General features: G+C 42.7%; 1 protein-coding gene across 1 annotated transcript; it reads right to left on the reverse strand.

Annotated features, from left to right (window-relative positions):
• Positions 1–7,540: 7,540 nt before the first annotated feature.
• LOC124776491 (cuticle protein 21-like) lies at positions 7,541–11,043 on the reverse strand. The gene is made up of 2 exons (XM_047251506.1): positions 11,001–11,043; positions 7,541–8,080 (listed from the first exon to the last, which is right to left on the reverse strand). Exons 1-2 carry the CDS (start codon positions 11,010–11,012, stop codon positions 7,640–7,642), a joined length of 453 nt encoding a protein of 150 aa, XP_047107462.1. The 5' UTR covers positions 11,013–11,043; the 3' UTR covers positions 7,541–7,639.
• Between the last annotated feature and the right edge of the window lie 10,087 nt (positions 11,044–21,130).

Here is a 21,130-nt window from a genome sequence, read left to right on the forward strand (position 1 = left end):
CTGCTGATCATCAGCCACACCACAACCGATGTATCAGTTTCTCAATTTCCTCTCCAAGAATGGAACGGCCAGTTGGTGGGTCTCTATTGAACCTCGTCCTCATGTGTCCTTGCACTATTACGGCAGATTGATGTGAATTCATTTCAAGCACAACATACGCTTTCTTGGCACTTGTCGCCTGTTGACTATTTGCTCAATGCTGCGCTCTCATGGCACGAATCTGACCTGCAACTGCAACAATACAAAACCTTTCTTAGTTTTATATGTGAGTACTGAGTTTTGTGACAATATGTCAATTAATGTAGCTACAGTGATTTTATAAAATCGCTTCAGTCATTTATAATAACCATATACCATAGGGTGAGTCTAAAAGAGCTTTACAACTTTACTTTCATACAGAATTTTATTGAGGAGGCTTGTACAGGTAGCGGAGATGTCTTGTGGCAAAATACTGCAAGTTTCATCCGATACATTCACTTTCACGTTAGCTGTACGAAATGTCGATTAGTCGCTAAAAACCATGTAAGCAGTGTCTCATCTTCCTCTCTCCGACGTAACATTCTGCAAAAAAATGCATTACGTGTCTCCTTATCTGCACTTGTAAGGGCGCGTAAAAATGTCAGTCTCTGTGGCTTCAGGTGCAAAATTTTTCGTAACACTCTGTCGTCAGTTGATTGGGAAACTCCAATCTATCGTAAGGCATGATGCGTTGATTTCTTGGGGCGAACAGAACCCGTCCTCACTCGCTCGACGACAGCCTTAGAAACTCGTGGGTGACTTGGAGATTTGTTATGACGAATGCTACATCTAATTTAAATGAAACTCTGACGGCAGGAGTAAACGGTAGGCGTACTACACTACTGGCCATTAAAATTGCTACACCAAGAAGAAATGCAGACGATAAACGGGTATTCATTGGACAAATATATTACACTAGAACTGACATGTGATTACAGTTTCACGCAATTTGGGTGCATAGATCCTGAGAAATCAGTACCCAGAACAACCACCTCTGGCCGTAATAACGGCCTTGATACGCCTGGGCATTGAGTCAAACAGAGCTTCGATGGCGCGCACAGGTACAGCTGCCCATGCAGCTTCAACACGATACCACAGTTCATCAAGAGTAGTGACTTGCGTATTTTCTGTATCCAGAAAGGCCCGTACAGGACCTGCAACACGCGGTCGTTTATTATCCTGCTGAAATTTAGGGTTTCGCAAGGGTCGAATGAACGGTAGAGCCACGGGTCGTAACACATCTGAAATTTAACGTCCACTGTTTAAAGTACCGTCAATGCGAACAAGAGGTGACCGAGACATGTAACCAATGGCACCCCATAGCATCACGCCGGGTGATATGCCAGTATGGCGATGACGAATACACGCTTCCAATACACGTTCACCGCCATGTCGCCAAACACGGATGCGACCATCGTGATGCTGTAAACAGAACCTGGATTCATCCGAAAAAATGACATTTTGCCACTCGTGCACCCAGGTTCGTCGTTGAGTACACCATCGCAGGCGCTCCTGTCAGTGATGCAGCGTCAAGGGTAACCGCAGCCACAGTCTCCGAGCTGATAGTCCATGCTGCTGCAAACGTCGTCGAACTGTTCGTGCAGATGGTTGTTGTTTTGCAAACGTCCCCATCTGTTGACTCAGGGATCGAGAGATGCCTGCACGATCCGTTACAGCCATGCGGATAAGACCCCTGTCATCTCGACTGCTAGTGATACGACGCCTTTAGGATCCAGCACGACGTTCCGTATTACCCTCCTGAACCCACCGATTCCATATTCTGCTAACAGTCACTGGATCTCGACCAACGCGAGCAGCAATGTCGCGATACGATAAAGCGCAATCGCGATAGGCTACAACCCGACCTTTATCAAAGTCGGAAACGTGATGGTACGCATTTCTCTCCTTACACGAGGTATCACAACAACGTTTCACCAGGCAACGCCGGTCAACTGCTGTTTGTGTATGAAAAATCGGTTGGAAACTTTCCTCATGCCAGCACGTTGTAGGTGTCGCCACCGGCGCCAACCTTGTGTGAATGCTCTGAAAAGCTAATCATTTGTAAATCACAGCATCTTCTTCCTGTCGGTTAAATTTCGGTCTGTAGCACGTCATCTTCTTGGTGTAGCAATTTTAATGGCCAGTAGTGTAGGAGGCTCCTTATGTTAGTCGGCATGAAATTTACGTTGAATCCTTGTTGCTGACTTCGTTTCTTCCATCCAAATCTCTCAGTGAGTACGTTCATGTCCTGTGAAGTCTACCATTTTGATTTTAAACTTTCTTTCGTTCCTAGTGACGGAATTCGCAACTGACGTTTCTAGTGACGGAATTAGAAACTACAGCAATACGGGAATGAAAATTGAAGTATTTTGCTGCAAAGCGGCACCTTAACGACATGTCAGCCGTTTCAATAAAATATTGTATGTAAGTGAATTTGCGAAGTCCTTTTAGAATCACACAGCAGTTTTCATCACGAGTTACTAAGAACTGGGTTCCGCAGTTTATGTGCTTGGACATCCATCACTAGGAACCACACTACAATAACATTTTCATCAGTGAGCAATTAAGAAGGTTTGCGTGGATGAGAACGTCCTCGAGAACGAAGTGAACTTTCTGAAAAACTGAATCCTGGGAATATCGCAAAAATCAGATTTTTCCCTTTTTTGACAAGATCTGGTTCACTGTAATAAGTTTAGTGTCTGTGTTTTGCGACCGCACTGCAAAACCGTGCGATTAGTAGACGAAAGGACGTGCCTCTCCAATGGGAACAGAAAACATTTGATCGTAAGGTCATAGGTCAACCGATTCCTCCACAGGAAAACATCTGATATATTCTATACGACACTGGTGACGGCATGTGCGTCACATGACAGGAATATGTTGTCGACCCACCTAACTTGTACACTAGGCGAATGGGTAAAAAGATTCTTCTACCTTGCCCAATTTAGGTTTTCTTGTCGATGTGATAATCACTCCCAAAAAAGTGATGAAAACATAAGAGTTTGTCACATAAACTGAAAATAAAAAATTAAAATTTACATTTGATGGATGATTTGAAACTAGGACCTTTCGTTCCGTAGCTGCTCACGTTACCACGAGACCACGGCGCTCCTGCGTTACTATCGTCCCTATTCTTGCTCATCTTCCCTTGAACTACTCAGTTTGTATATTTTGCTTATTTTTTCACAGTTCTACACAACTTCTTCCTGTTTTCTCGATTGATCTGTGTTCAGTTTTTCAAGGCCTATCCACTGTGCCAACTTATAACTAAATCTGAGGGGGGTGCGGTGGGGAGGTTCCCTTGTGAGCACTATGGGACTTAACTTCTAAGGTCATCAGTCCCCTAAAACATAGAACTACTTAAACGTAACTAACCTAAGGAGAGCACACACATCCATGCCCGAGGCAGGATTCGAACATGCGACCGTAGTGGTCACGAGGTTCCAGACTGTAGCGCCTAGAACCGCTCGGTCACCACGGCCGGCGACAAGATCTTGTTCCGGCCTGTTAGCTGACTGCATAATGTCCTCCAATTTCACTTTGGGCATATATTCCTGCCAAGACCGATTGGAACTTAGGTAATATGTATGGAGAAACAGTTACAGCATATTTGGAAAATCCCAGGAAGTTCGTAGGAGAGAATGCCGTTACAGCAAATGTGGATTATCCACGTACAACTCTTTTCTAACACAAATTAACTTTTTTATAACGACCCATAGACGGGAGTGCGTGTAGATTTTGAATCACCAAATGGTAAAACAATACTTTTGAGTAGCAATGGTTAAGATGCTGGACGTATTTATTCACATTTGGTTTAATCATGATTCAATGATCATTGGCTCGCGTTATCCTCATAGTACTGAGTCTTTACTCCACGTCCAGTGACTTTGCTAACAAAACGTACAGCACTGGTGAGTGTTCTGCTGCAAAAAATAAAAAAAAAGTCAGTAGCTGAAAAATGAATATTCGGTAACTGACGCTAATGTTCATTCTCTAAAGAAATGATTTACGTGTGTTGGTGCGTTTTAATATAATCTAATACCCTATGTAAGGTAGTTGTATCAAATAAAGTTCAGTTTTACATAAGGCCCACTGCTCGAAATTCTGAAGGTATGAGCGAGAAGACCAGGACAGCACTTATTGAACGTACTGTTAGTAAGCACTTCATGGCGCTAGCAACACATTGCAGCTGAGATTCTTTCAATCCATTTTGTGTTGTTGCCTTTGAGTGCTTCGTGTGACCATCCTCGAAAGTGTGGCTTTTGCAAATATCTGGAGTAATTTGAAAGTAGTCTTCTGTGTACGAGTATTACATAAGTTTGAAAAGCTCGTTTCTTTGTCTTAAAAACTGTGTAATCAAATTTGGGAAATTAGTAGTAGCATGGAAGTAGTCAATAATTAAATGACGAAACGTAGGAGGTCTCTAAAAGGGTCCAATTGGGCCTTGTTTAATTGCAAGGGAAACATTATTTCAAAGTCTTTGTTTGGAGACAAAGGAGCCCATAAAAACATGAATGACTCAACGCAAAAAACAAAACGATAGCCCAAGAACATAAACATGGGAAAACCAACCAACCATATGATACTTAAAAGAGAAAAGAAGCAAAGGGATCATGGTATTGCAAATTCTCTCGAAAGGATCGGGTTTTAGATATACAGCTATGTATCTTGTGCAAAGAATATGTTCAGGAACAATGTATGTGTTTACATTCTGAAGATGTTTAACCATTCATTTGTCCTTATTGTGAGGATGCTCTATAATGTGACGACTAAATATTATGAGTTTAAATGGAATTTTCATACTTCATTTTACGTTTCTTTTTCTTCCATAAATTTTTTGTGATTTCATGAAATCGTTTCAGCCATTTATAATAACCACGTACCACAGTGTGAATGTAAAAGGACTTGCAGTAACAGTACTACTGTCACCTCTGAAGAAAAAACTTCGTATGGACATACGCCCTATTGTGAGAAAAAACTCGTGTCTTGTGCAAAGAGCGCGGACGTCATTACATGACATGGATTGCTGATCATCAGTCCCAAAACAACCGATCCATCAGTTTCTCAATTTCCTGTCCAAAAATGGAATCGACGGTTGGTGGATCTGTATTGAAGTTCGATGTGATGTGTCCTTGCACTATTACGGCAGACTGGTGTGAATGTATTTCAAGCACAACATACGCTTTCTTGGCACCTGTCGACATCTTGCCTCACTGCTCAATGCTGCGCTCTCGTGGCAAGAATCTGAACTGCAGCTGCAACTGCAAAAATACAAAACTTTTTGAGTTTTCTTATATGAGAGCTGAGTTTTGTGACAATATGCCAATTAATGTAGTTACAGTGATTTTGTCACCTCTCAAGACATGTACATTTCCTTCTGACTCACTCTGTATACCAATTAAGGACCACTTAAGATTCGGCAACTTCTGTAATTTTAATTTGTATATTCAGGGATACGTTGTATGCAGTACTAGAAATGTTTCCAAGATAGAACGCATCTATACACTGAAGCGCCAAAGAAACTGGTATACGCATGCATATTCAAATACAGAGATATGGCCGCGCGGGAGAGCCGTGCTGTCTTTGGCGTCTTGCCACCGTTCGCGCGGCTACACCCGTCGGAGGTTCGAGTCCTTTCTCGGGCATGGGTGAGCGTGTTGTCTTAAGACAAGTGGCTGATGCAGTTGTTGGAGTGGTTACTCCTGCTATAATGGCAGGTTATCAAGATTTATGTGAGTTTGAACGTGGTGTTATATTCAGAACACAAGCGATGGAACATAGCATCTCCGAGGTAGCGCTGAAGTGGGTATTTTCCAGTACGACCATACCGTGAATATCAGGAATCCGGTAAAATATCAAATCTCCGATATCGCTGCGGTCGGTCGGAAAAAGATCCTGCAAGAAGGGATAAACGACGAGTAAAGAGAATCGTTCAGCATGAAAGAAGAGCAACCCTTAAGCAAAGTGCTGCTGATTTCATTGCTGGGCCATTAACAAGTGCCAGCATGCGATCCATTCAACGAAATCTCATCAATATGGGCTTTTGGAGCTGAAGGCCGCCTCGTGTACCCTTCACGAATGCATAGGACGAAGCTTTACGCCTTGCCTGGGCCTGTCAACACCGACGTTGAGCTGTTGATGGCTGAAAACATGTTGCCAGGTCGGACGAGTCTCGTTTCAAATTGTATCGAGCGGATGGACGAGTAAGGGTATGGCACAACGTCACGAATCCACGGACCCTGCATGTCACCAGTGGACTGTTCACGCTGGTGGAGGCTCTGTAAGGGTGTGGGGCGTGTGTGGTCGGAGTGATGTGGCACCCCTGATATGTCTAGGTACGACTCTGATAGGTGACACGTACGTAAGCATCCTGTCTAATCACCTGTATCTCTTCATGTCCATTGTGCATTCTGAAGGACTTGGGCAATTATAGCAGGACAATGCGACACCCCACACGTCCAGAATTGCTACGGAATGTCTCCAGGAACACTCTTCTGAGTTAAAACACTTCTGCTGGCCACCAAATTCATCAGATATAAAGATCATTGAGCATATCTGGTATGCCTTGTTACATTCTGTGTAAAAAAGATCTCCACTCCCTCGTACTCTTACGGATTTATGACCAGCCCTGGAGTATTCATGGTGTCACTTACCTCCAGTACTACTTAAGACATTAGTTGAGTCCATGCCACGTCGTGTTGCGGCACTTCTGCGTGCTGGCGGCGGCCCTACACTACATTAGACATGTGTACCCTTCATCGCAAACGTGTCGCAGTACAAAATTAAACTACGTTAACATTCGTACAAAAAAACTCCTATTCGTTTTCTCACCAGGACTAACAGTTCGCGCGAAGAGAGCGCGAGAAAGGTGAAAATATTGCGCGACGTGAATCTGCTCTAGCTCAGGTAGTTTTTGTAGGAAAATTTGAGGTAGTTTCCCAACGACGTGATAGATCACAAGTGTCCTGCATCAGATTGCACGTCTCAGCTTTTTCTACACTTTAAACGAAGACTAAGTAGCTTTTGTTGATGTTCATCTGATATCCACCTTTCAAGACACTCTCCATTGCATTCAGCTTCTCTTCCAAGTCCATTGTTGTCTCTGAAATAATTACAGTGTCATCGCCAAAGCCCAAAGTTTTTATTCCTTCTCTCCGAACTTCAATCCTACTCCTAATTTGTTTTTGGTTTCGTCACTACTTTGTCAACGTACATGTTAAATAACATAGACGACAGGCGACAATCCTGTATCACACCTCTCTCAACCACTGCTTCCCTTTGCCTTTGAATAATGCAGAAAATAAATAACAATGTATGTTAAATGTGTCCTGTCTCTGAAAGCCTTTGGAATACGGCATGTGTCCATATGAAGTTTTTTTGTCAACAATCACTATCGCTATCTAATACTATCACCCCTCAAAGGGTGTACCTTTCCTCCTGACTCTCTCTGTATGTATTTTGCATTGTAAGACAAAACCATATTTCATCTTAAAAGGAAATTAGTGTTACAGTAGAGAGAAAAGACGTTTGTAACTGTTTTTATATTACACATTCCAGGTACACTGATAAATATGGCTTTGTACATAGTATTTATATGAATACATGTTGACTGGAGAGATTTTTAATGCAGGTAGGCCTTTCCGTAGGCCAGCGCAGGGGCGGCAGCGATGGCGGGGGCGGCGTGCACGCCGGCCTCCTTGTGCACGACGGCGTTGAAACCGTTGACGGGGTCAGCCGTGTAGTCGACAACGCGGATGGAACCGTCGGGCTCGGCCACGCTGTAGCTGCCCTGGACGACGTCACCGTCGCGGGATTCCTGCTGGCTCTTGGAGTCGCCGGTGATGGCGTCAGACACGCTGTACCCGTAGCTGTACTGCGGGTACGGGTCGTACTCGGCGGCGACGGCAGCGGGGGCGGCGGCAACGGCCCTCACAGCGGGGGCGGCATAGGCCACGGGGGCGGCGTAGGCGCGGGCAGCGATGGCAGGGCCGGGGGCGACGACGGCGGGGGCGCCCAGGTAGCCGGCGCGGGCCACAGCCACGAGGGCGGCGAGGACGATCAGCTGCGACAGAGAACAGCACATCTCAAAATACAGGTCGATTACTTCAAGTTCCACGTCCTTCATCACAGCTCTTCTAGTGATTCATTCATCTTAATAATACATCCCGCGTTTGTGCGGGATGTAAGGAGCCACCAATATTTTCCACGTAAAATGGTTTCCAAAAATGTAACAGAATACGGAACTAAGTGATAAGATACATTAAACGTCCGCATGCGTGCATGTCCCAAGGAACATTGCATAGTACTTCATAACAACACAAACACAGCAATAGTGTAAAAAAAACAGGACATTCGAAGTCTAAAATACCATGTTTCCTAGAGTCGCTCCTCGTATATGTCAAGACTTATCTTCTGTAAACACTCTCTAAAAGCACATACACCACCGAGCGAGACTACAACAAATATGACATCGAAGTAAAAAGTAACAGTGCAAATTGCAGTTAATTAATTGTTACGTTCTACCTCTAGTAGTGCTGGAAGCAGAACGTGAATAAATTGCGTATGGATAATTACCTTTTGTCTTCTTATCAAACGCAATCGCTGAAGAACAAGACGTTGGGAAATTTCTTTCCGATGAAATCTCCTCTGATATGACACTCTATCTGATGTACAGACTACAGCTTTTGTCTAGAATTTCGTCTCGAATTTGAATAGTTCACTCCACGTCTGTCTCCTAAGAAACCACCTGTCTTCTACCACACGGGATTACTCAGTACTATTTGTAATAATAATGTTGCTGACCATACAGCGCAGCGATAAATTTGATACTTCACTTACTAACTTCATAACTACTTTCTTTCGATTTACGCTGGAACTGACAGAGTAAATATGTCTCCAATAGTACAGGAAATATCTTGAGCACATTTATCTGATTATCGTTACACATGAAGCAGGATAACAAAACTTATTATGCCTACTATTTGGTTGACTTACTGATAGCCATTCTCAGTAACGTTTTTTGCCCACAACTAGCCTGAGGTAAAATTTGTATATTTCTCTAACTCATTGTTTTCCTTCCGCATACATAACGCCTTCTGTGTTCGAGAACAGTCAAATGTACTAATGAGGAACATTGTAATATTCTGCGCCTATTCCGTAGTTGTTGAAGTCAGATCTCTTCCTGACAGTCGTATAATTAGGGTATAGGTAACTCGTAACATTCATATATTGGAAAAAATATTCATTTTGTTTTGCACTTATTGGGAATGTTTATTTTTGACTCATTCAGTCTGCTACGAGTGTAAAATATTTTCTTTGGGAATTTTATTACCTATATCGTCAAAGCTGCTCGCGTTTTTGATTAAATCATAATGACGAATATTATTCAAATGGTTCAAATGGCTCTGAGCACTATGTGACTTAACTTCTGAGGTCACCAGTCGCCTAGAACTTAGAACTAATTAAACCTAACCAACCTAAGGACATCACACACATCCATGCCCGAGGCAGGATTCGAAACTGCGACCGTAGCGGTCGCTCGGTTCCAGACTGTAGCGCCTAGAACCGCACGGCCACTCCGGCCGGCCAAGAATATTATTCGATGTTACATTAAATCGGTAACATTTCAACACTGCTAGCTTAACGATACTTCAGAATGTGTACACTTCCCGTAGTTAACGCAGTGGACTCGAAGTAGTGTTCAAATACATGTTCGGCCATACTCATTTAGACACAGTGGTTTACTAGACCACTTCCTAAGAATTCTAATTTTTTCGACAAGGACATGGTTCATAACTTACGCAGTTCGTGATCAATTCGAGCTAAAAATTTATGTCGCCAGATTTCTAGAATTTACAGCTGTGCTACTATATTCATTTGGTTCGCTTATATCACTGGAGCACCAATTTTTGTATTATTGCTTATGTGCTACAGTTGAAGGCCCAATTAGAAATGCTAATGATCCACGTCTCTGAGAGTAAAGAATGAAAGTATGGTATCGTAGTAATGTCGATCGAGTGATGAGGAAGCGTAGAAACTACCGAACCAGATGGAGCGATAGTTAGCACACTAGAGTCGCATTCGCGAGAATAACAGTTCAGATCCGCTTCCGGCTATCCTAGTTCAGGTTTTCCATTATTTACCTAAAGCGCTCCGATCAAAGTTCGGGGTAATTCCTATGAAAGGGTAAGGCCGATTTCCTTCCCCATCCTTGCAATAATCGGAGCTTTTGCTCTGTCTCTAATGACCTTGACGTCGACGGTACGTTAAACCCTAATCTTCCCCCTTCCTCCGTAGAAAGCAAACAATGGTGTGTAAAATCAGAAATCATGGTTCATTGGGTTCAAATTGGCTCTGAGCACTATGCGACTTAACTTCTGAGGTCATCAGTCGCCTAGAACTTAGAACTAATTAAACCTAACTAACCTAAGGACATCACACGCATCCATGCTCGAGGCAGGATTCGAACCTGCGACCGTAGCGGTCACGCGGTTCCAGACTGTAGCGCCTAGAGCCGCTCGGCCACATGGTTCATTTATCCACTGGAAAACTTAATAATGAATTCCGCCTACTCTCTTATCAGAAGAGTTATACCAAGTCACTTTGTTTTTATGAGTCATGATTTAATCATCAGGGCCTTAGTTCTTACGTAAAAATCTTCATGACGATGTCAACACGCCAGAAACGCATATATTTGGAATTTGTTATTTCCTTTTGTAAAGTCACTATAGCTACAATGACATTTGTATACAGCAGCAAAATATTAGCAGTCACCTGTGTCTGAAGGCTACCGTAATCAAACAAAGCTCCGCAAGAAACACTCTTAACTACGTTCACCAATTTCGTCGTAGATCGTTCCGCAAGTGACAGCTGGTTACGATGCTCGGTATCTAAATGTGTAGCACAATTTAGTGTATGAGTACATTAAAGTGACAGCACTTCACACCAAGTGACTATCAGCACATGACGGTTCAGTGTCTCACCTTGCAGGCCATGTTCCCGGAGTGTGTCTTCAGCGTGGAGTGCCGACCCAGCTCCCGGTCACGGCTTTTATACCAGCCTCGCCGGCTGCGACCCCGTCAGACAGGATTCGAACAGGGGCTGACGGGCCCTTGCCAAATCGCATAAACAACCGATGGGGCGTGTGCCAAAGCGATATTACACACGCCTAAAATATAAGTCGGCTGACCCAGTGCGTCACGAGTGTGGCTGCAGCAGACCCGTATATAAGCGTGCATTCATTCGTCGTCGTGCAACTTATGACTGGGTGCCTAAATATGAACGTTTCTTGTACTTCGGTGAGGTACGCAAAGCATCACGTCACTTCAAACAAAAGTTTCAAAGTCCGTGAAAGTACTTTGTTAGAGTATTTTCTAATTTAAACTTGACATCTAATCCGAAAATAAATCGAGAAACCTATCATTTACTCCTTCATTCAGTTGAAAAAGTGTCTGAACAAAATACAAAACCTTAATTAACAGCCTGCAAACTTCGCTTTGAAGAAGCAGCGCATCGTATCATCCAGTCAGATTTTAGAAGTACATACTGCGTTGTGTCTCGAAATACTTTGGTGAAGCGTTTACGAAGACTCACATTCTCTGAAAATCGTCTTCGTATCTCTTTAACATTGGACTGCACTAATGGTAGTGAAAACCTACTGCTTGTGCGTAGCACACCAAGACGATAGCGAAAGCAATCCGAAAAAAAAAGTGTAATAAAATATTTAACAACTGTTTTTCACTAAACATCTTAACAGATTTAAATTATGTGCCGGTCGGGGCCTGGGGCACGATCAATGTGGGATGTACGACGAACATATCCACACATCCGTTAGGACAGTAAAGCGAAATCTGGCGTTAATGGGCTACAGCAGCACACGACCGACGTGAGTGCCTTTGCTAATGCCACGATATTACCTGCAGTGCCTCTCCTGGGCTCGTGACCATATCGATTGGACCCTAGACGACTGGAAAACCGTAGCCTGGTCAGATGAGTCCCGATTGCAGTGGGTAAGAGCTGATGGCAGGGTTAGAGTGTGGCGCAGACCCCACGAAGTTATGGACATAAGTTGTCCACAAGGCACTGTGCAGGCTGAGGGTGGCTCCATAATGGTGTGGGCTGTCGTCATATGGATTGTACTGGATCAACAGGTCCAACTAAACCGATCATTGATTGGCTATGGTTATGATCGGCTACTTGGAGACCATTTGCATCCATTCATGGATTTCATGTTCCCAAACAACGATCGAAGATTATGGATGGCAATGTGCCTTGTCTCCGGGCCACAATTGTTTACGAGTGGTTTGAGGAATACTGTGGACAATTCGAGCGAATGATTTGGCTACACATATCGCCCGACATGAATCCCATCGAAGATTTATGGCACACAGTCGAGAGGTCATTTCGTACACAAAATCCTGCACTGGCAACACTTCAGCAATTATGGAATGCAATAGACGGCTCAATCATCGCTCAATATTTCCTCAGAGGATTTCCAACGATTTGTTGAGTACATACCACGTAGAGTTGCTGCACTATGCTGGGAAAAATGAGGTCCGACAGGAAATTAGGAGGTATCCTAAGAGTTTTCTCTCTTCAGTGTACATCTATAACAATGAACTTATCATTTTAGGACTACAGGGTAAGATGTCCACAACGATGATAGGGTCAGTCATCAGGGTGCATCCTACAGATTAGACATATATCATTGCTTCATCTTTACAGTTTAGCAGTTAGTTGAGAGCTTTACAGTACCTAAAAGGGGTGGCGAGGTATTTGTTTACTGTGAGACTTGTTTTAAGCTGGTCAGTTACGTTCTTAATTTCTTTGGTACAGCATGGAGTACTTATAATTTTTCATTTCAATATACTCTTTTGCTTTAACCCTTGAACTACCCATGCTAATCTCCTGAGCTGCTTCAAGTAATTCGTTATTGGCTACATGACTGGTATCATTTCTTATTTGCCTGTTTTCTTCAATAATAGAGTCCTGACGCTACTACAATAATGTCCTGGTTTATCTTTTAACTACTGTCCTTATAGATTTAATGCTTTTTCGATGTCTTATTAGTACCATACTTTATTGCTTTCCTTGAGGAAAAAGCTGTTAAAGACAGATAGAAACCCATCTATAAATACATTAAACTTGGAATTGAGATCTGCGTAAATCACTCATCTTTCCTGTCAGCGTCCTGTAAAACTGCCTTGGAACTATTTGTTGCCTGTTTTCTATGATTCCACTTCAGTGCAATCATATGAGGTGTTTGGTATAGATAGTTGTTCATCATCATAGTCCGAAACGCAGTTCACTACTTGACAACCATTTATGACCGTTTAGGAGGGGACTTCGAAAAGCAATTTAAACATTATTATAGCTAGACAGGGAACTTTTATTGAACCCTGCAATGCTGCATAACGTTTAAAAGTGACACAGATACTTGATATTGTTTTTAACGGGGCCACCAAATTTCTGCAAACAACAGATACGACGGACCGCTTATATCAGCCGTCTTAAATTACCTTACCTAGAGATCGCGCAATGTAGGCACGATCATGATGGGAAATTACATAGACAACTGAGAGGGCAACCACTGCCTGGACAATAGGGATTTTCCATGTGTTAATAGAAGCTGATGTATGTTGCAGGAAGTACAATGTTAACAAACGTCCAAGGCCTTATGGAATCCTTATCAGAGTCTATGCTGATTTTGAGGCTGAGTTAGCCTCTCTGTTAACTATAATCTATCGTAGATCCCTTGAACAAAAATCTGTGCCCAGCAGCTGGAAAAAATCATAAGTCGCACCCATTTACAATTAGAGTTGTAGAAGTGATCGACAGAACTACCATCCATTATCATTGAAGTCGAATTTTGCACATTCTGTGCTCAAACGTATTGAAGTATCTCGAACCAAATGACCGCCTCTATCCCAGCCAGCATGGATTCCGAAAACACCGATCATGTAAAACTCAACTCGAACTTTTCTCACACGGCATACTAAAAGCTTTAGATCAAGCCACTCAAGTAGATGCAGCTCTTCATGATTTCCGAAAAATATCTGAGTCCCTACCATATCGACGCTTATTATTAAAAGTATGATTGTGTTGGGTACCAAGCGAAATTTTAGACTGGACTGAGCATTTTCAGGTAAGGAAAACGCAGCAAATTATCTTGTATGCAGAGTCATCAGCAGATCTATAAGTAACTTCGGGTATGCCCCACGGAAGTGTGTTGCTACTCTTGCTGTTCATGTTGTATGTTAATGACCTTGCTGGCAATATTAATACTAACCTCACACGTTTTACAGATGATGCAGTCATCTACGACGAAGTACTGTCTGAAAGAAGCTGCATCAATATTCAGTCAGACCTTGAAAAGATTTCAAAGAGGTGCAAAGATTTCAGCTTGCTTTAAATGCTCAGACATGCAATACTGTGTTCTTCTACAACTATAATATTAGTAAGACACATCTGGAATCGTTTAACCAATACAAATACCTGGGTGTAATACTTTGTAGGAATATGAAATGGAATGAGCATGTAGGCTTAGTCGTGGTTAAGCAGTGGACAGACTTCGGTTTATTGGTAGAATACTGTAGAAATGCAATCAGTCTACAAAGGAGATTGTTTACAAATCACACATGCGACATATCCAAGAATATTTCTCAGGAAGGCAGCATGAATGATCACAGTTTTATTTGGGCCGTGAGAGAGCGTTGCAGTAATGCTGAAGAAACCGAATAGGTAGACTCTTGAAGATGGACGTGAACTACGCTGAAAAAGCCTTCTTACACAGTTTCAAGAACCGTCTTTAAATGATGACTCTAGAAATATACTACACCGCCTACGTATCGCTCTCATAGGGATACTGATCACAAGATTAGATTAATTACAGCACACACGGATGCATTTAAACATTCGTACTTCTCGGACTCCATAAGTGAATGGAACGGGGAAAAACCCTAATAACTGGTACAGTGGGACTTACCCTCTGCCATTCACTTCGCGGTGATTTGCAGAGTATAGCTGTAAATGTAGATAACAGTGCGCAGTCTACAGCCGGGCGCGAATGAGACAACGGCCAAAGAGACCATAACCCAGCATGCGCAGATTGAAATTATGAAAAATATTAAAAACGAAGTTCAGTTCTGATCTGTAATTGGCTTTATAAAGATCTTAGCTCCCAGCTAGGCCAGAAGTAAGCTGAATTTAAAGCGACTTGTTTGTAACTGCCATGAATCAAATATAGTCAGCGTTTTAAATGGCGCATTACTGTAATAATTCATATGAATATATTGTGTTGAATTTAACTTGTGGTGACTGGGATCTGCAGTTGAGACTCTAATAGAGGTCCGATGGATTAATAAGGTGATCTGCGAGTCATTTTAAAGTCAGTATAATCGTTCTTGTGGAGAGTGAGAATATCATACGAAAGTTATACTGTTTCTGTTCTGTTTAAGTGAATTATTCTTAGAAATTGGTGGTTTTTTCTCAAGAATCGTAAAACTCATGCTCGTTGTCTACAATTTCTGAGCAGCCAGGCAAAGTTATTCTTCGGGTTTCGATTTCTGTCGCGAGATAGCAATATTACAGGGTTAATTGTTCAGTCCATATATTCGCATGGCACGTTCCTAGGTCAATTACTTGTACTCGATGTGCCTAGGTGCCCACGGGCCAATTGGTCGACACTCCACGTCCTCCCAAGAGTAGTAAGCTCCTGAAGGATGGCTAGGTATATTTTATAGAGAGGGTCCGAGAGGAGCTGGGAGTTTGGTCGACGGTGGACGAGGAAGTAGGTCGACGGCGGGTGCAGCCTCCATATGCTGGTGGACGTCCGCAGCTGGTGAGGGGTGCAAGAGCAGCCGGCGGCGAAGGGCGGTCAGTGCTGAGTAGAGATGCTCTCTACCAAGACTACGATTCGGTCGTTTTCTCCTGGTAGTATTGGTAGCAGTGGTAGGGAATGAAAGATATATAACAGAGAAACTTGGAGCTCACGACTTCTCTCTGTTATTGTGTTACTTCCTTTGTTTTGCGCATAATTAAAACCACACAACGTTTAGTGTGACTCCATTGTGTATTCTGTATCCTTACAAAATACAAATTTCATTTTATAAGTAATAAAAATTAATTCATCTCGTAACTTCTGAGTTTTTATGTAACCAGAGGAATTACTTTAAATGTAAGAACAGTTTACATCCACAAACGTAAAAAGTCTTTATTATTATGGGTTTTTTTTTTTTTTTTGGTACTAAGTAGGACGTTCTTCATCATGATTAAAGGCGAGAGTTTCCTGTTATTACTTAGAAGGGTGAAGTGGTTTATAAACAACAGGAACATGTTTTACATAAGCTTGACGAAGTACCGAACTGATTTTTCATACGTTTTTGTTTTTTTAGTTTTAATCTTTTCTGAGGAAATTACGTTTTCTGGCCCTATATGTTAATTTTTTTTTCCTACGACATCCCTCTATTAGAAGTTACATTTTTTAATAAAGCCTGAATCAAATACTGACAATTTCAATTTTGCTTTAAACACCCTTCATTTTTAAGTAACTGGCAAAACTTTCCACAAATTACGCTGCCCTTTATGCCCTGAAGCGCCAAAGAAACTGGTATAGACACGCGTATTCTAATACAGAGATATTTAAACAGGCAGAATACGGCCCCGCGGTCGGCAACAACTGTCTGGCGCAGTTGTTAGCTCGGTTACTGCTGCTACAATGGTAGCTTATCAAGATTTAAGTGAGTTTGAACATTGTGTTATAGTCGGCGCACGAACGATGGGACACAGTATCTCCGAGGTAGCGATGGAGTGGGGATTTTCCCGTAAGATCATTTCACGAATGTACCACGAATATCTGGAATCCGGTAAAACATCAAATCTCCGACATCGCTGCTGCCGGAAAAAGATCTTGCAAGAACGGGACCAACGACGAACACAGTGACAGAAGTGCAACCAAATGGTTCAAATGGCTCTGAGCACTATGGGACTCAACTACTGTGGTCATTAGTCCCCTAGAACTTAGAACTACTTAAACCTAACTAACCTAAGGACATCACACACATCCATGCCCGAGGCAGGATTCGAACCTGCGACCGTAGCAGTCGCACGGTTCCGGACTGCGCGCCTAGAACCGCGAGACCACCGCGGCCGGCAGAAGTGCAACCCTTCCGCAAATTGCTGCAGATTTCAGTGCTGGGCCATTAACAAGTGTCAGCGTGCGAACGATTCAACGACACATTATCGATATGGGCTTTCGGAGCAGAAGGCCGACCCGTGTACCCTTGATGACCGCACGACACAAAGCCCTACGCCTCGACTGGGCCCGTCACCGACATAGTATTGTTGATGACTGGAAACATGCTGCCTGCTCGGACGAGTCTCGTTCAAAATTGTAACGAGATGATCGACGTGTACAGGTATGGAGACCACCTCATGAATCCATTGACCCTGCATGTTAGAAGGGGGCTGTTCGAGCTGGTGGAGACTCTCTATTGGTGTGGGGCGTGTGCAGTTGGAGTGATTTGGGACCTCTGATACGTCTAGATAGGACTCTGACAGGTGACATGTACGTAGGCATCCTGTCTGATCGCCTGTATCCTTTCACGTGCATTGTGAATTCCGACGTACTTGGGACACCCCACACGTCCAGAATTGCTACGGAATGGCTCCAAGAACACTCTTCTGAGCTCAAACACTTCTGCTGGCCACCAAACTTCCCAGATATGACATTACTGAGCTTATCTGGGATGCCTTCCAACAGCACTGCAGGATTCATAGTTCATGGTGTAACTTCCCTCCATCACTGCTTCAGACATTAGTCGAGTCCATGCCGTGTGGTGCTGCGGCGTTTCTGCGTGCTCGCTGAGTCCCTACACGATATTAGGCTGGTATATCAGAAAACCAGCAACCACACCGCTCGGCATGCGACTTAGTTTAAAGGGCTCCGTATATGCTGAATGTTGAAATTTTCAATTTTTTTTCATTGATCTCAATCTACAGAATTTCCCCTTTAAAATGATATACACTGAAGAGTTAAAGAAACTAGTACACCTGCCTAATATCGTGTAGAATCGCTGCGAGCACGCAGAAGTGCCGCAACACGACGTGACATGGACTAGACAAAATCTAAAGTAATGCTGGAGGTCATTGACACCATGAAACCTGCAGGGCTGTCCATAAACCCATAAGAGTGCAAAGGAGTGGCGATCTCTTGTGAACAGCACCTTGCAAGACATGTCTGGGGAGTTTGCTGGCCAACAGAGGTGTTTAAACTCAGAAGAGTGTTCCTAGAGGCCCTCTGTAGCAATTCTGGGCTTGTGGAGTGTCACATTACTCTGTTGGAATTGCCCAAGTCCGTCGCAATGACATGAATGGATGCAGGTGACCGGACAGGATGCTTAAGTACTTTTCACCTGCCAGAGTCGTATCTAGACGTATCAGGGGTCCCGTATCACTCCAACTGTACACGCCCCATACCATTACAAAGTCTCCACCTGTTTGAACAGTCCTATGCTGACATGCAGGGTCCATGATTCATGAGCTTGTCTCCACATCCGAAAACGTCCTTCCGCTCGATACAATTTGAAACGAGACTCGTCCGACCAGGCAACATGTTTCCAGTCATCAACATTCCAGTGTCGGTGTTGACGGGCCCAGGCAAGGCGTAAAGCTTTGTGCTGTTCAGTCATCAAGGGTACACGGGTGGGCCTTCGGCTCCGAAAGCCCATATCGATTATTTTTCGTTGAATGGTTTGCACGTTGACACTTGTTGATGGTTCAGCACTGAAATCTGCAGAAATTTTCGGAAGAGTTGCGCTTCTGTCACGTTGAACGATGCTCTTCAGCCGTCGGTGGTCCCGTCTTTGCAAGATATTTTTCCGGCCAAGGCAATGTCGGAGATTTGATGTTTTACGGGATTCCTAATATTCACGGTACACACGTGCAAATGATTGCACGGGAAAATCCCCAATTCATCCCTATTTCGGCTCGTGCGCCGACTATAATACCACGTTCAAATTCACTTAAATCCTGATAACCTGCCATTGTAGCAGCAGTAACCGATCTAACAACTTCTCCAGACACTTGTCTTATATAGGCGTTGCCGACCGCAGCGTCGTCTTCTGCTTGTTAGCATACCTCTGTATTTGAATATGTATGCCTATACCAGTTGCTTTGGCGCTTCATTGTGCGTATTAATTCCTTACTTCTGGTTTATTAATTCATTTAATCATAACACTGTGTGAGCATGACCATTTTCCAAGAATCTGAACGAAGAAAGTATGATTCGTCAGTTACGTAGGAGATGGGGATTGAAAAGCTTTCAAAGCAGCTGACGAAGAGAAGCCGTACGGAGAAAACGTTGATATCACTAAACCGGAGTGCATAGGTCATGTACAAAAGCGAATGAGTACAAGGCTGCAACGACTGAAAACTGCATGCAAGGGAAAGAAAATAGATGACAGAGGAGTAGGTGGTATGAGTAGACTCACAAAATCTGTCGTAGACAAAATCTAAAATTATTATGCTGTGGCCATCAGGCAAAATGTGAGTAGCGTAGAAGACTGTGAGGAGCGTAGATGATATGAGAAGAGCTGTATGGGCAGTTTTGGTTTTCCTATTTTGTAAATCTCAAAGAATATAGAGCCTAACTTGCACAGAAAAATGTAGACAGTTTCTTATTTTGATGTCAACTTTTTTCAGAAATAAGTATGATCTTAAAAATAACCCTATTTATATAAATCCTTCTGTTAAAATGGTTAGAAACTTGTAACCTACAAGCCACATTTTTTACAAATTTTTATTCCCAAAAATTTCTGCTTAAGGAACTCTTTCTCACGAACAAATTTTACATTGTTTAAGATAGGGATTACCAACCTGCTCAGACTCGCATAAGACGAATAAGAACGTACAATTAATTTGAACATAATGGAGAGAGACGAAAGTGATAAAAAGAACATAATATAGACCCAGAATGAAACCAGAAGTGATAAGTCAACTGATGAGACTGTAAGGAATGAGGTAGACATGGATGTATGTGACAATACGTCAACAGAACCGTAGATGGAGGGCTGGAGTAAAAATAGTAACAACTGAGGAAGATGGGCCACCTGACTGGTTTCGGGAAATGACAAGGATCCTTTGAATATTTAGAAGTGATATAAAAGCTGGTTACCAATCTCTTAAGAAATACCGTGAATCTAAATTGGACTAAAATATTAAAGAGTTAAGTAAAGATTTAAGTGTGAAGTTCTACTCCGGTATTGCTGTGCTGAAGACTGATAATAACGAAATGAGAGTAAAGTTAGAAGCTAATGTGTCGAAGTTAGATAATTTAGAAACTAATTATGTAATTTTAAAATCTGATATGGAAGCCTGCGTTCAAGGAATCATATCGAAAAAACAAATGAATTAAAAGGGGAAATCATTCACAGAGTAAAGGCCGTGAAAACGCAGGTATTATCCCTTAGGAAGACTAAGCAATGATTGAATGAAACGCTGGAGGAAGTCAAAACCTACAGATTAAATAATGTGACGGGTGTAAAAAGGGGGTCAATTCGAGACTCAGGAATTAAAATTACATAATTTTTCACCCTAGGACCCGTCAGGTGAGCTATATCTAGTGATATGCGTAAAGTCATTTTAAGGCGCAATCCATTCAGGATGAATAGAGGGTAGGAAAAGTAGGTCTGGATTTGGTTTCATCGCCATACGGGGTTTTATACACCAAGAAATTTATAAGACCTTCGATGAGTTTCAGATAACTTTCAAAAATCGTTTCTCATTACAGGGTGTTCAAAGCCGGTTAAGTCTCGAAATATCAGACCCTGGGAGCTATACTAATTAGTATGGCGGCCTGCGGCCTTATTTCGCAAGGTATATGAATCTAGTGAAATATTTGAATGGTCCTCTAAGCTGCAAATACGTGGCACGAATATTAGTAACTCGTCTACCCTACCATGTTAAAGAAAAAGTTATTACTAAAGATATAAGTCATACTCAAGGGTTATTGAACTGTTATGAAACACTATTTACTGCAAAAGTCACTTGCTACTAATATTTTATTAGGACAACATTTTTCGGCAGAATGCTGCCATCATCAGGTGCAGTTACTGTT

The sequence above is a fragment of the Schistocerca piceifrons genome, chromosome 2 (genome assembly GCF_021461385.2).
Source record: "Schistocerca piceifrons isolate TAMUIC-IGC-003096 chromosome 2, iqSchPice1.1, whole genome shotgun sequence".
NCBI lineage: Eukaryota > Metazoa > Arthropoda > Insecta > Orthoptera > Acrididae > Schistocerca > Schistocerca piceifrons.